Source organism: Bombina bombina, chromosome 5, assembly GCF_027579735.1.
Source record: "Bombina bombina isolate aBomBom1 chromosome 5, aBomBom1.pri, whole genome shotgun sequence".
Lineage (NCBI taxonomy): Eukaryota > Metazoa > Chordata > Amphibia > Anura > Bombinatoridae > Bombina > Bombina bombina.
In genome coordinates, this window is record NC_069503.1 from 7,574,347 (window position 1) to 7,592,957 (window position 18,611).

Below are 18,611 nucleotides of genomic sequence, written 5' to 3' on the forward strand. Positions count from 1 at the left end.
AATAGAAGTAAATTGTAATATTGTTTAAAGTTGTATTCTCTACCTTAATCATGAAAGAAAATGTTTGGGTTTAGTGTCCCTTTAAGACACAAATACTCCTAACATGGTGCAAAATATATCACAACATACATAATTGGATTGGTTAAAAACAAAGTTGCATTAAAGCTCGTAAAGAGCACAAACCGCAACAACCATAGTCATACTATCTATAAGTAACCAAAAATATATACAAAGACTAACGCTCAATATATATAGAAACTAATGACACTAGCAATGCAAGTATAAAAATATATACAAAGACTAACACTTAATATATATAGAAACTAATGACACTAGCAATGCAAGTATAAAAATATATACAAAGACTAACACTTAATATATATAGAAACTAATGACACTAGCAATGCAAGTATAAAAATATATACAAAGACTAACGCTCAATATATATAGAAACTAATGACACTAGCAATGCAAGTATAAAAATATATACAAAGACTAACACTTAATATATATAGAAACTAATGACACTAGCAATGCAAGTATAAAAATATATACAAAGACTAACGCTCAATATATATAGAAACTAATGACACTAGCAATGCAAGTATAAAAATATATACAAAGACTAACGCTCAATATATATAGAAACTAATGACACTAGCAATGCAAGTATAAAAATATATACAAAGACTAACGCTTAATATATATAGAAACTAATGACACTAGCAATGCAAGTATAAAAATATATACAAAGACTAACGCTCAATATATATAGAAACTAATGACACTAGCAATGCAAGTATAAAAATATATACAAAGACTAACGCTCAATATATATAGAAACTAATGACACTAGCAATGCAAGTATAAAAATATATACAAAGACTAACACTTAATATATATAGAAACTAATGACACTAGCAATGCAAGTATAAAACTATATACAAAGACTAACACTTAATATATATAGAAACTAATGACACTAGCAATGCAAGTATAAAAATATATACAAAGACTAACGCTCAATATATATAGAAACTAATGACACTAGCAATGCAAGTATAAAAATATATACAAAGACTAACACTTAATATATATAGAAACTAATGACACTAGCAATGCAAGTATAAAAATATATACAAAGACTAACGCTTAATATATATAGAAACTAATGACACTAGCAATGCAAGTATAAAAATATATACAAAGACTAACGCTCAATATATAATATAGAAACTAATGACACTAGCAATGCAAGTATAAAAATATATACAAAGACTAACGCTCAATATATATAGAAACTAATGACACTAGCAATGCAAGTATAAAAATATATACAAAGACTAACGCTCAATATATATAGAAACTAATGACACTAGCAATGCAAGTATAAAAATATATACAAAGACTAACGCTCAATATATATAGAAACTAATGACACTAGCAATGCAAGTATAAAAATATATACAAAGACTAACGCTCAATATATAATATAGAAACTAATGACACTAGCAATGCAAGTATAAAAATATATACAAAGACTAACGCTCAATATATATAGAAACTAATGACACTAGCAATGCAAGTATAAAAATATATACAAAGACTAACACTTAATATATATAGAAACTAATGACACTAGCAATGCAAGTATAAAAATATATACAAAGACTAACGCTCAATATATATAGAAACTAATGACACTAGCAATGCAAGTATAAAAATATATACAAAGACTAACGCTCAATATATATAGAAACTAATGACACTAGCAATGCAAGTATAAAAATATATACAAAGACTAACGCTCAATATATAATATAGAAACTAATGACACTAGCAATGCAAGTATAAAAATATATACAAAGACTAACGCTCAATATATATAGAAACTAATGACACTAGCAATGCAAGTATAAAAATATATACAAAGACTAACGCTCAATATATAATATAGAAACTAATGACACTAGCAATGCAAGTATAAAAATATATACAAAGACTAACACTTAATATATATAGAAACTAATGACACTAGCAATGCAAGTATAAAAATATATACAAAGACTAACGCTCAATATATATAGAAACTAATGACACTAGCAATGCAAGTATAAAAATATATACAAAGACTAACACTTAATATATATAGAAACTAATGACACTAGCAATGCAAGTATAAAAATATATACAAAGACTAACGCTTAATATATATAGAAACTAATGACACTAGCAATGCAAGTATAAAAATATATACAAAGACTTATGCTCAATATATATAGAAACTAATGACACTAGCAATGCAAGTATAAAAATATATACAAAGACTAACGCTCAATATATAATATAGAAACTAATGACACTAGCAATGCAAGTATAAAAATATATACAAAGACTAACGCTCAATATATATAGAAACTAATGACACTAGCAATGCAAGTATAAAAATATATACAAAGACTAACGCTCAATATATATAGAAACTAATGACACTAGCAATGCAAGTATAAAAATATATACAAAGACTAACGCTCAATATATATAGAAACTAATGACACTAGCAATGCAAGTATAAAAATATATACAAAGACTAACGCTCAATATATATAGAAACTAATGACACTAGCAATGCAAGTATAAAAATATATACAAAGACTAACGCTCAATATATATAGAAACTAATGACACTAGCAATGCAAGTATAAAAATATATACAAAGACTAACGCTTAATATATATAGAAACTAATGACACTAGCAATGCAAGTATAAAAATATATACAAAGACTTATCGCTCAATATATATAGAAACTAATGACACTAGCAATGCAAGTATAAAAATATATACAAAGACTAACGCTCAATATATATAGAAACTAATGACACTAGCAATGCAAGTATAAAAATATATACAAAGACTAACGCTCAATATATATAGAAACTAATGACACTAGCAATGCAAGTATAAAAATATATACAAAGACTAACACTTAATATATATAGAAACTAATGACACTAGCAATGCAAGTATAAAAATATATACAAAGACTTATGCTCAATATATATAGAAACTAATGACACTAGCAATGCAAGTATAAAAATATATACAAAGACTAACGCTCAATATATATAGAAACTAATGACACTAGCAATGCAAGTATAAAAATATATACAAAGACTAACGCTCAATATATATAGAAACTAATGACACTAGCAATGCAAGTATAAAAATATATACAAAGACTAACGCTCAATATATATAGAAACTAATGACACTAGCAATGCAAGTATAAAAATATATCATTACAAATCTAGTGTACCAACAAATAAATCAAGTGGTGACATTATACTTAAGGATGTATACTCTCTTATATATATATCTGTTATTTTATATATAATCCATATCACCACACCAGTAATATTGACATCCAGCAAACAAACTGTGATACAAGTCAGATCTCTACTAGATTGTCACATTACCCAGTACACTAGATTGTCACATTACCCAGTACACTAGATTGTCACGTTACCCAGTACACTAGATTGTCACATTACCCAGTACACTAGATTGTCACATTACCCAGTACACTAGATTGTCACATTACCCAGTACACTAGATTGTCACATTACCCAGTACACTAGATTGTCACGTTACCCAGTACACTAGATTGTCACGTTACCCAGTACACTAGATTGTCACGTTACCCAGTACACTAGATTGTCACATTACCCAGTATACTAGATTGTCACATTACCCAGTACACTAGATTGTCACGTTACCCAGTACACTAGATTGTCACATTACCCAGTACACTAGATTGTCACATTACCCAGTACACTAGATTGTCACGTTACCCAGTACACTAGATTGTCACATTACCCAGTATACTAGATTGTCACATTACCCAGTACACTAGATCGTCACATTACCCAGTACACTAGATTGTCACATTACCCAGTACACTAGATTGTCACGTTACCCAGTACACTAGATTGTCACATTACCCAGTATACTAGATTGTCACATTACCCAGTACACTAGATTGTCACATTACCCATTACACTAGATTGTCACATTACCCAGTACACTAGATTGTCACATTACCCAGTACACTAGATTGTCACATTACCCAGTACACTAGATTGTCACATTACCCATTACACTAGATTGTCACATTACCCAGTACACTAGATTGTCACATTACCCAGTACACTAGATCGTCACATTGCCCAGTACACTAGATTGTCACGTTACCCAGTACACTAGATCGTCACATTACCCATTACACTAGATTGTCACATTACCCATTACACTAGATTGTCACATTACCCAGTACACTAGATTGTCACGTTACCCAGTACACTAGATTGTCACGTTACCCAGTACACTAGATTGTCACGTTACCCAGTACACTAGATTGTCACGTTACCCAGTACACTAGATTGTCACGTTACCCAGTACACTAGATTGTCACGTTACCCAGTACACTAGATTGTCACATTACCCAGTACACTAGATTGTCACATTACCCAGTATACTAGATTGTCACATTACCCATTACACTAGATTGTCACATTACCCAGTACACTAGATTGTCACATTACCCAGTACACTAGATTGTCACATTACCCAGTACACTAGATTGTCACGTTACCCAGTACACTAGATTGTCACGTTACCCAGTACACTAGATTGTCACGTTACCCAGTACACTAGATTGTCACGTTACCCAGTACACTAGATTGTCACGTTACCCAGTACACTAGATTGTCACATTACCCAGTACACTAGATTGTCACGTTACCCAGTATACTAGATTGTCACATTACCCATTACACTAGATTGTCACATTACCCAGTACACTAGATTGTCACATTACCCAGTACACTAGATTGTCACATTACCCAGTACACTAGATTGTCACGTTACCCAGTACACTAGATTGTCACGTTACCCAGTACACTAGATTGTCACGTTACCCAGTACACTAGATTGTCACGTTACCCAGTACACTAGATTGTCACATTACCCAGTACACTAGATTGTCACATTACCCAGTACACTAGATTGTCACATTACCCAGTACACTAGATTGTCACATTGCCCAGTACACTAGATATCTGTATTCGTTCCTGGTGAATTCTCAATCCACCACAAGTTTGCTTCAAGTTTTCATATTACCCAGCACCACGAGCTCACTCACTCTGTGTCACAGACTTCGTAATTAACTTAAGAGCTTTTTCTAAACATTTATATAATAAGTAATGCCATTGGTTTCTTGCTAATTTGAAATAAATTTATCAGGTAAGCAATAATTTTGTTTTACAGATATGTAGCAGGGTTAGTATGCAATGTGTTTTACAGATATGTAGCAGGGTTAGTATGCAATGTGTTTTACAGATATGTAGCAGGGTTAGTACACAGTGTGTTTTACAGATATGTAGCAGGGTTAGTGCGCGGTGGTTTTTTTTTACACATATGTAGCAGGGTTAGTATACTGCATGTTATACAGATATGTAGCAGGGTTAGTACGCAGTGTGTTTTACAGATATGTAGCTGGGTTAGGTTAGTACGCAGTGTGTTTTACAGATATGTAGCAGAGTAGTCTAATAGTATTTCCGTATGCTGTCACCACAGGCCGCTAACGGGGGAGGGACCTTCAGTGATTATTCATCGTCTGTGCCGTCTACTCCCAGTATCGGACAGCGGGAGTTGCGCATCGAGACCATCGCGGCTGCCAGCACTCCCACCCCGATCCGCAAGCAGAGCAAGCGACGCTCCAACATCTTCACGGTCAGTACCTGGGGGCTGTGAGACAAAGGGCATGGGAGGGACACAGAGACCACTAGGGGCCCCTCCGGCCCTGCTGCCCCGGTCCCCCTTATTCACCTCCATTACTTCCTACAGTGCAGATTTGTTTGTTGCTTCTGGGGGAATTCTGTGTAAGTTGTGGCACTGAGTATACTGCACACACTAGGTATGGCACTGAGTATACTGCACACACTAGGTATGGCACTGAGTATACTGCACACACTAGGTATGGTACTGAGTATACTGCACACACTAGGTATGGTACTGAGTATACTGCACACACTAGGTATGGTACTGAGTATACTGCACACACTAGGTATGGCACTGAGTATACTGCACACACTAGGTATGGTACTGAGTATACTGCACACACTAGGTATGGCACTGAGTATACTGCACACACTAGGTATGGCACTGAGTATACTGCACAGACTAGGTATGGTACTGAGTATACTGCACACACTAGGTATGGTACTGAGTATACTGCACACACTAGGTATGGTACTGAGTATACTGCACACACTAGGTATGGTACTGAGTATACTGCACACACTAGGTATGGTACTGAGTATACTGCACACACTAGGTATGGTACTGAGTATACTGCACTCACTAGGTATGGTACTGAGTATACTGCACACACTAGGTATGGCACTGAGTATACTGCACACACTAGGTATGGTACTGAGTATACTGCACACACTAGGTATGGCACTGAGTATACTGCACACACTAGGTATGGTACTGAGTATACTGCACACACTAGGTATGGCACTGAGTATACTGCACACACTAGGTATGGTACTGAGTATACTGCACACACTAGGTATGGCACTGAGTATACTGCACACACTAGGTATGGTACTGAGTATACAGCACACACTAGGTATGGCTACTGAGTATACTGCTCACACTAGGTATGGCACTGAGTATACTGCACACACTAGGTATGGTACTGAGTATACTGCACACACTAGGTATGGTACTGAGTATACTGCACACACTAGGTATGGCACTGAGTATACTGCACAGCACTAGGTATGGTACTGAGTATACTGCACACACTAGGTATGGCACTGAGTATACTGCACACACTAGGTATGGTACTGAGTATACTGCACACACTAGGTATGGTACTGAGTATACTGCACACACTAGGTATGGCACTGAGTATACTGCACACACTAGGTATGGTACTGAGTATACTGCACACACTAGGTATGGCACTGAGTATACTGCACACACTAGGTATGGCACTGAGTATACTGCACACACTAGGTATGGTACTGAGTATACTGCACACACTAGGTATGGTACTGAGTATACTGCACACACTAGGTATGGTACTGAGTATACTGCACACACTAGGTATGGTACTGAGTATACTGCACACACTAGGTATGGTACTGAGTATACTGCACACACTAGGTATGGTACTGAGTATACTGCACACACTAGGTATGGTACTGAGTATACTGCACACACTAGGTATGGCACTGAGTATACTGCACACACTAGGTATGGAACTGAGTATACTGCACACACTAGGTATGGCACTGAGTATACTGCACACACTAGGTATGGTACTGAGTATACTGCACACACTAGGTATGGCACTGAGTATACTGCACACACTAGGTATGGTACTGAGTATACTGCACACACTAGGTATGGTACTGAGTATACTGCACACACTAGGTATGGTACTGAGTATACTGCACACACTAGGTATGGCACTGAGTATACTGCACACACTAGGTATGGTACTGAGTATACTGCACACACTAGGTATGGTACTGAGTATACTGCACACACTAGGTATGGTACTGAGTATACTGCACACACTAGGTATGGTACTGAGTATACTGCACACACTAGGTATGGTACTGAGTATACTGCACACACTAGGTATGGCACTGAGTATACTGCACACACTAGGTATGGTACTGAGTATACTGCACACACTAGGTATGGTACTGAGTATACTGCACACACTAGGTATGGTACTGAGTATACTGCACACACTAGGTATGGTACTGAGTATACTGCACACACTAGGTATGGTACTGAGTATACTGCACACACTAGGTATGGTACTGAGTATACTGCACACACTAGGTATGGTACTGAGTATACTGCACACACTAGGTATGGCACTGAGTATACTGCACACACTAGGTATGGCACTGAGTATACTGCACACACTAGGTATGGTACTGAGTATACTGCACACACTAGGTATGGTACTGAGTATACTGCACACACTAGGTATGGTACTGAGTATACTGCACACACTAGGTATGGCACTGAGTATACTGCACACACTAGGTATGGTACTGAGTATACTGCACACACTAGGTATGGTACTGAGTATACTGCACACACTAGGTATGGTACTGAGTATACTGCACACACTAGGTATGGTACTGAGTATACTGCACACACTAGGTATGGTACTGAGTATACTGCACACACTAGGTATGGCACTGAGTATACTGCACACACTAGGTATGGCACTGAGTATACTGCACACACTAGGTATGGCACTGAGTATACTGCACACACTAGGTATGGTACTGAGTATACTGCACACACTAGGTATGGTACTGAGTATACTGCACACACTAGGTATGGAACTGAGTATACTGCACACACTAGGTATGGTACTGAGTATACTGCACACACTAGGTATGGTACTGAGTATACTGCACACACTAGGTATGGTACTGAGTATACTGCACACACTAGGTATGGTACTGAGTATACTGCACACACTAGGTATGGTACTGAGTATACTGCACACACTAGGTATGGTACTGAGTATACTGCACACACTAGGTATGGTACTGAGTATACTGCACACACTAGGTATGGCACTGAGTATACTGCACACACTAGGTATGGTACTGAGTATACTGCACACACTAGGTATGGTACTGAGTATACTGCACACACTAGGTATGGCACTGAGTATACTGCACACACTAGGTATGGTACTGAGTATACTGCACACACTAGGTATGGTACTGAGTATACTGCACACACTAGGTATGGTACTGAGTATACTGCACACACTAGGTATGGCTACTGAGTATACTGCACACACTAGGTATGGTACTGAGTATACTGCACACACTAGGTATGGTACTGAGTATACTGCACACACTAGGTATGGCACTGAGTATACTGCACACACTAGGTATGGCACTGAGTATACTGCACACACTAGGTATGGCACTGAGTATACTGCACACACTAGGTATGGCACTGAGTATACTGCACACACTAGGTATGGTACTGAGTATACTGCACACACTAGGTATGGTACTGAGTATACTGCACACACTAGGTATGGTACTGAGTATACTGCACACACTAGGTATGGCACTGAGTATACTGCACACACTAGGTATGGTACTGAGTATACTGCACACACTAGGTATGGTACTGAGTATACTGCACACACTAGGTATGGCACTGAGTATACTGCACACACTAGGTATGGCACTGAGTATACTGCACACACTAGGTATGGTACTGAGTATACTGCACACACTAGGTATGGTACTGAGTATACTGCACACACTAGGTATGGTACTGAGTATACTGCACACACTAGGTATGGTACTGAGTATACTGCACACACTAGGTATGGCACTGAGTATACTGCACACACTAGGTATGGTACTGAGTATACTGCACACACTAGGTATGGTACTGAGTATACTGCACACACTAGGTATGGCACTGAGTATACTGCACACACTAGGTATGGCACTGAGTATACTGCACACACTAGGTATTACACTGTGTATACAGCACACACACACACTAGGTATTACACTGAGTATACTGCACACACTAGGTATGGCACTGAGTATACTGCACACACTAGGTATGGTACTGAGTATACTGCACACACTAGGTATGGTACTGAGTATACTGCACACACTAGGTATGGCACTGAGTATACTGCACACACTAGGTATGGCTACTGAGTATACTGCACACACTAGGTATGGCACTGAGTATACTGCACACACTAGGTATGGCACTGAGTATACTGCACACACTAGGTATGGTACTGAGTATACTGCACACACTAGGTATGGCACTGAGTATACTGCACACACTAGGTATGGCACTGAGTATACTGCACACACTAGGTATGGCACTGAGTATACTGCACACAACTAGGTATGGTACTGAGTATACTGCACACACTAGGTATGGTACTGAGTATACTGCACACACTAGGTATGGTACTGAGTATACTGCACACACTAGGTATGGCACTGAGTATACTGCACACACTAGGTATGGCACTGAGTATACTGCACACACTAGGTATGGTACTGAGTATACTGCACACACTAGGTATGGTACTGAGTATACTGCACACACTAGGTATGGCACTGAGTATACTGCACACACACACACTAGGTATGGTACTGAGTATACTGCACACACTAGGTATGGTACTGAGTATACTGCACACACTAGGTATGGTACTGAGTATACTGCACACACTAGGTATGGTACTGAGTATACTGCACACACTAGGTATGGTACTGAGTGTACTGCACACACTAGGTATGGCACTGAGTATACTGCACACACTAGGTATGGTACTGAGTATACTGCACACACTAGGTATGGCACTGAGTATACTGCACAGACTAGGTATGGTACTGAGTATACTGCACACACACACACTAGGTATTACACTGTGTATACAGCACACACACACACTAGGTATTACACTGTGTATACAGCACACACACACTAGGTATTACACTGTGTATACAGCACACACACACACTAGGTATTACACTGTGTATACAGCACACACACACACAAGGTATTACACTGTGTATACAGCACACACACACTAGGTATTACACTGTGTATACAGCACACACACACTAGGTATTACACTGTGTATACAGCACACACACACACTAGGTATTACACTGTGTATACAGCACACACACACTAGGTATTACACTGTGTATACAGCACACACACACACTAGGTATTACACTGTGTATACAGCACACACACACACTAGGTATTACACTGTGTATACAGCACACACACACTAGGTATTACACTGTGTATACAGCACACACACACACTAGGTATTACACTGTGTATACAGCACACACACACACTAGGTATTACACTGTGTATACAGCACACACACACACTAGGTATTACACTGTGTATACAGCACACACACACACTAGGTATAAAACTGTGTATACAGCACACACACACAACCACTAGGTATTACACTGTGTTATACAGCACACACACACACTAGGTATTACACTGTGTATACAGCACACACACACAACTAGGTATTACACTGTGTATACAGCACACACACACACTAGGTATTACACTGTGTATACAGCACACACACAACTCACCACACTAGGTTTACACCTGTGTATACAGACACACACACCACTAGGTATTACACTGTGTATACAGCAACACACACTAGGTATTACACTGTGTATCACAGCAAACACACACACTAGGTATTACACTGTGTATACAGCACACACACACTAGGTATTACACTGTGTATTACAGCACACACCACACACTAGGTATTATCACTGTGTATACTGCCACACACACACACTACGGTATTACACTGTGTTTTACCTGTTGTGTACAGCACACACACACTAGGTATTACACTGTGTATACAGCACACACACACACTAGGTATTACACTGTGTATACAGCACACACACACACACTAGGTATTACACTGTGTATACAGCACACACACACACACTAGGTATTACACTGTGTATACAGCACACACACACTAGGTATACACTGTGTATACAGCACACACACACACTAGGTATTACACTGTGTATACAGCACACACACACACTAGGTATTACACTGTGTATACAGCACACACACACACTAGGTATTACACTGTGTATACAGCACACACACACACTAGGTATTACACTGTGTATACAGCCACACACACTAGGTATTACACTGTGTATACAGCACACACACCACACTAGGTATTACACTGTGTATACAGCACACACACACACTAGGTATTACACTGTGTATACTGCACACCACACACTAGGTATTACACTGTGTATACAGCACACACACACACACTAGGTATTACACTGTGTATACAGCACACACACACACTAGGTATTACACTGTGTATACAGCACACACACACTAGGTATTACACTGTGTATACAGCACACACACACACTAGGTATTACACTGTGTATACAGCACACACACACACTAGGTATTACACTGTGTATACAGCACACACACACACTAGGTATTACACTGTGTATACAGCACACACACACACTAGGTATTACACTGTGTATACAGCACACACACACACTAGGTATTACACTGTGTATACAGCACACACACACACTAGGTATTACACTGTGTATACAGCACACACACACACTAGGTATTACACTGTGTATACAGCACACACACACACTAGGTATTACACTGTGTATACAGCACACACACACACTAGGTATTACACTGTGTATACAGCACACACACACACTAGGTATTACACTGTGTATACAGCACACACACACACTAGGTATTACACTGTGTATACAGCACACACACACTAGGTATTACACTGTGTATACAGCACACACACACACTAGGTATTACACTGTGTATACAGCACACACACACACTAGGTATTACACTGTGTATACAGCACACACACACACTAGGTATTACACTGTGTATACAGCACACACACACACTAGGTATTACACTGTGTATACAGCACACACACACACTAGTATTACACTGTGTTTACACACCACACACACACTAGGTATTACACTGTGTATACAGCACACACACACACACTAGGTATTACACTGTGTATACAGCACACACACACACTAGGTATTACACTGTGTTTACAGCACACACACACACTAGGTATTACACTGTGTATACAGCACACACACACACACTAGGTATTACACTTTTTATACAGCACCACACACACACGTAGGTATACACTGTGTATACAGCAACACACACACTAAGGTGTTACACTGTGTATACAGTACACACACTCACTAGGTATTACACTGTGTATACAGCCACACTACACACTAGGTATTACACTGTGTATAACAGCACACACACCCACTAGGTATTACACTGTGTATACAGCACACCACACACACTAGGTATTACACTGTGTATACAGCACTCATCACCACACACTAGGTATTACACTGTGTCTACAGCACACAGGTATATACACTGTGTATACAGCACACACACACAACTAGGTATTACACTGTGTATACAGCACCACACACACATAGCGTATTACACTGTGTATTACTGCACCACACACACTAGGTATTACACTGTGTATTCAGCCACACACACACACTAGGGTACTTACACTGTGTATTACAGCAACACACACTAGGTTTTACACTGTGTATACAGGCCACACACACACTAAGGTATTACCACTGTGTATACAGCACACACACACACTAGGTATTACACTGTGTATACAGCACACACAGACACTAGGTATTACAACTGTGTATACAGCACACACACACACTAGGTATTACACTGTGTATACAGCACACACACACTAGGTATTACACTGTGTATACTGCACACACCACACCACTAGGTATTACACTGTGGTATACAGCACACACACACACTAGGTATTACACCTGTGTCTTACAAGGCACACACACACACTAGGTATTACACTGTGTATACAGCACACACACACACACTAGGTATTACACTGTGTATACAGCACACACACACACTAGGTATTACACTGTGTATACTGCACACACACACACTAGGTATTACACTGTGTATACAGCACACACACACACTAGTATTACACTGTGTATACAGCACACAACACACACTAGGTATAACACTGTGTATACAGCACACCACACACACTAGGTATTACACTGTGTATACAGCACACACACCACTAGGTATTACACTGTGTATACAGCAACACACACACACTAGGTATTACACTGTGTATACAGCACACACACACTAGGTATTACACTGTGTATACAGCACACACACTAGGTATTACACTGTGTATACAGCACACACACACACTAGGTATTACACTGTGTATACAGCACACACACACACTAGGTATTACACTGTGTATACAGCACACACACACACTAGGTATTACACTGTGTATACAGCACACACACACACTAGGTATTACACTGTGTATACAGCACACACACACTAGGTATTACACTGTGTATACAGCACACACACACACTAGGTATTACACTGTGTATACAGCACACACACACACTAGGTATTACACTGTGTATACAGCACACACACACTAGGTATTACACTGTGTATACAGCACACACACACACACTAGGTATTACACTGTGTATACAGCACACACACACACTAGGTATTACACTGTGTATACATACACACACACACACTAGGTATTACACTGTGTATACAGCACACACACACTAGGTATTACACTGTGTATACAGCACACACACACACTAGGTATTACACTGTGTATACAGCACACACACACACTAGGTATTACACTGTGTATACAGCACACACACACCTAGGTATTACACTGTGTATACAGCACACACACACACTAGGTATTACACTGTGTATACAGCACACACACACACTAGGTATTACACTGTGTATACAGCACACACACACTAGGTATTACACTGTGTATACAGCACACACACACTAGGTATTACACTGTGTATACAGCACACACACACACACTAGGTATTACACTGTGTATACAGCACACACACACACTAGGTATTACACTGTGTATACAGCACACACACACACTAGGTATTACACTGTGTATACAGCACACACACACACACTAGGTATTACACTGTGTATACAGCACACCACACACTAGGTATTACACTGTGTATACAGCACACACACACACACTAGGTATTACACTGTGTATACAGCACACACACACACTAGGTATTACACTGTGTATACAGCACACACACACACTAGGTATTACACTGTGTATACAGCACACACACACACTAGGTATTACACTGTGTATACAGCACACACACACACTAGGTATTACACTGTGTATACAGCACACACACACACTAGGTATTACACTGTGTATACAGCACACACACACACACTATATATGACACTGTGTATACAGCACACACACACACTAGGTATTACACTGTGTATACAGCACACACACACACTAGGTATTACACTGTGTATACAGCACACACACACTAGGTATTACACTGTGTATACAGCACACACACACACTAGGTATTACACTGTGTATACAGCACACACACACTAGGTATTACACTGTGTATACAGCACACACACACACTAGGTATTACACTGTGTATACAGCACACACACACACTAGGTATTACACTGTGTATACAGCACACACACACACTAGGTATTACACTGTGTATACAGCACACACACACACTAGGTATTACACTGTGTATACAGCACACACACACACTAGGTATTACACTGTGTATACAGCACACACACACACTAGGTATTACACTGTGTATACAGCACACACACACACTAGGTATTACACTGTGTATACAGCACACACACACACTAGGTATTACACTGTGTATACAGCACACACACACACTAGGTATTACACTGTGTATACAGCACACACACACACTAGGTATTACACTGTGTATACAGCACACACACACACTAGGTATTACACTGTGTATACAGCACACACACACACTAGGTATTACACTGTGTATACAGCACACACACACACTAGGTATTACACTGTGTATACAGCACACACACACACTAGGTATTACACTGTGTATACAGCACACACACACACTAGGTATTACACTGTGTATACAGCACACACACACTAGGTATTACACTGTGTATACAGCACACACACACACTAGGTATTACACTGTGTATACAGCACACACACACACTAGGTATTACACTGTGTATACAGCACACACACACACTAGGTATTACACTGTGTATACAGCACACACACACACTAGGTATTACACTGTGTATACAGCACACACACACACTAGGTATTACACTGTGTATACAGCACACACACACTAGGTATTACACTGTGTATACAGCACACACACACACTAGGTATTACACTGTGTATACAGCACACACACACACTAGGTATTACACTGTGTATACAGCACACACACACACTAGGTATTACACTGTGTATACAGCACACACACACACTAGGTATTACACTGTGTATACAGCACACACACACACTAGGTATTACACTGTGTATACAGCACACACACACACTAGGTATTACACTGTGTATACAGCACACACACACACTAGGTATTACACTGTGTATACAGCACACACACACACTAGGTATTACACTGTGTATACAGCACACACACACACTAGGTATTACACTGTGTATACAGCACACACACACACTAGGTATTACACTGTGTATACAGCACACACACACACTAGGTATTACACTGTGTATACAGCACACACACACACTAGGTATTACACTGTGTATACAGCACACACACACACTAGGTATTACACTGTGTATACAGCACACACACACACTAGGTATTACACTGTGTATACAGCACACACACACTAGGTATTACACTGTGTATACAGCACACACACACACTAGGTATTACACTGTGTATACAGCACACACACACACTAGGTATTACACTGTGTATACAGCACACACACACACTAGGTATTACACTGTGTATACAGCACACACACACACTAGGTATTACACTGTGTATACAGCACACACACACACTAGGTATTACACTGTGTATACAGCACACACACACACTAGGTATTACACTGTGTATACAGCACACACACACACTAGGTATTACACTGTGTATACAGCACACACACACACTAGGTATTACACTGTGTATACAGCACACACACACACTAGGTATTACACTGTGTATACAGCACACACACACACTAGGTATTACACTGTGTATACAGCACACACACACTAGGTATTACACTGTGTATACAGCACACACACACACTAGGTATTACACTGTGTATACAGCACACACACACACTAGGTATTACACTGTGTATACAGCACACACACACACTAGGTATTACACTGTGTATACAGCACACACACACACTAGGTATTACACTGTGTATACAGCACACACACACACTAGGTATTACACTGTGTATACAGCACACACACACACTAGGTATTACACTGTGTATACAGCACACACACACACAAGGTATTACACTGTGTATACAGCACACACACACACTAGGTATTACACTGTGTATACAGCACACACACACACTAGGTATTACACTGTGTATACAGCACACACACACTAGGTATTACACTGTGTATACAGCACACACACACACTAGGTATTACACTGTGTATACAGCAACACACACCACTAGGTATTACACTGTGTATACAGCACACACACACACTAGGTATTACACTGTGTATACAGCACACACACACACTAGGTATTACACTGTGTATACAGCACACACACACACTAGGTATTACACTGTGTATACAGCACACACACACACTAGGTATTACACTGTGTATACTGCACACACACACACTAGGTATTACACTGTGTATACAGCACACACACACACTAGGTATTACACTGTGTATACAGCACACACACACACTAGGTATTACACTGTGTATACAGCACACACACACTAGGTATTACACTGTGTATACAGCACACACACACTAGGTATTACACTGTGTATACAGCACACACACACACTAGGTATTACACTGTGTATACTGCACACACACACTAGGTATTACACTGTGTATACAGCACACACACACACTAGGTATTACACTGTGTATACAGCACACACACACACTAGGTATTACACTGTGTATACAGCACACACACACACTAGGTATTACACTGTGTATACAGCACACACACACACTAGGTATTACACTGTGTATACTGCACACACACACACTAGGTATTACACTGTGTATACAGCACACACACACACTAGGTATTACACTGTGTATACAGCACACACACACACACTAGGTATTACACTGTGTATACAGCACACACACACACTAGGTATTACACTGTGTATACAGCACACACACACACTAGGTATTACACTGTGTAAACAGCACACACACACTAGGTATTACACTGTGTATACAGCACACACACACTAGGTATTACACTGTGTATACAGCACACACACACACTAGGTATTACACTGTGTATACAGCACACACACACACTAGGTATTACACTGTGTATACAGCACACACACACACTAGGTATTACACTGTGTATACAGCACACACACACACTAGGTATTACACTGTGTATACAGCACACACACACACTAGGTATTACACTGTGTATACAGCACACACACACACTAGGTATTACACTGTGTATACAGCACACACACACACTAGGTATTACACTGTGTATACAGCACACACACACACTAGGTATTACACTGTGTATACAGCACACACACACACTAGGTATTACACTGTGTATACAGCACACACACACACTAGGTATTACACTGTGTATACAGCACACACACACACTAGGTATTACACTGTGTATACAG

At 39.5% G+C, this 18,611-nt stretch overlaps 1 protein-coding gene and 2 long non-coding RNA genes across 5 annotated transcripts in view; all 3 read left to right on the plus strand.

The window, feature by feature from the left end:
• Positions 1 to 18,611, plus strand: part of AGAP3 (ArfGAP with GTPase domain, ankyrin repeat and PH domain 3) — a 1,006,220-nt gene that overhangs the window by 306,272 nt on the left and 681,337 nt on the right. Inside the window, exon 7 of the mRNA XM_053713235.1 lies at positions 5,637 to 5,792. Within this exon, the coding sequence (XP_053569210.1) occupies positions 5,637 to 5,792 (156 nt within the window). The remainder of the gene's footprint in view (positions 1 to 5,636; positions 5,793 to 18,611) is intronic.
• On the plus strand, positions 12,692 to 15,387 carry LOC128659686 (uncharacterized). The gene is made up of 5 exons (XR_008402465.1): positions 12,692 to 12,847; positions 13,614 to 13,723; positions 13,939 to 14,328; positions 14,647 to 14,794; positions 14,830 to 15,387. It is a non-coding gene; the product is annotated as an uncharacterized LOC128659686 (long non-coding RNA).
• Positions 17,435 to 18,611, plus strand: part of LOC128659685 (uncharacterized) — a 1,778-nt gene continuing 601 nt past the window's right edge. The window contains exons 1-2 of one of the 3 annotated variants that reach the window (XR_008402462.1): positions 17,435 to 18,091; positions 18,162 to 18,267. This is a non-coding gene — a long non-coding RNA (uncharacterized LOC128659685). The remainder of the gene's footprint in view (positions 18,092 to 18,161; positions 18,268 to 18,611) is intronic. The other 2 variants (XR_008402463.1, XR_008402464.1) reach the window with 2 other exon arrangements.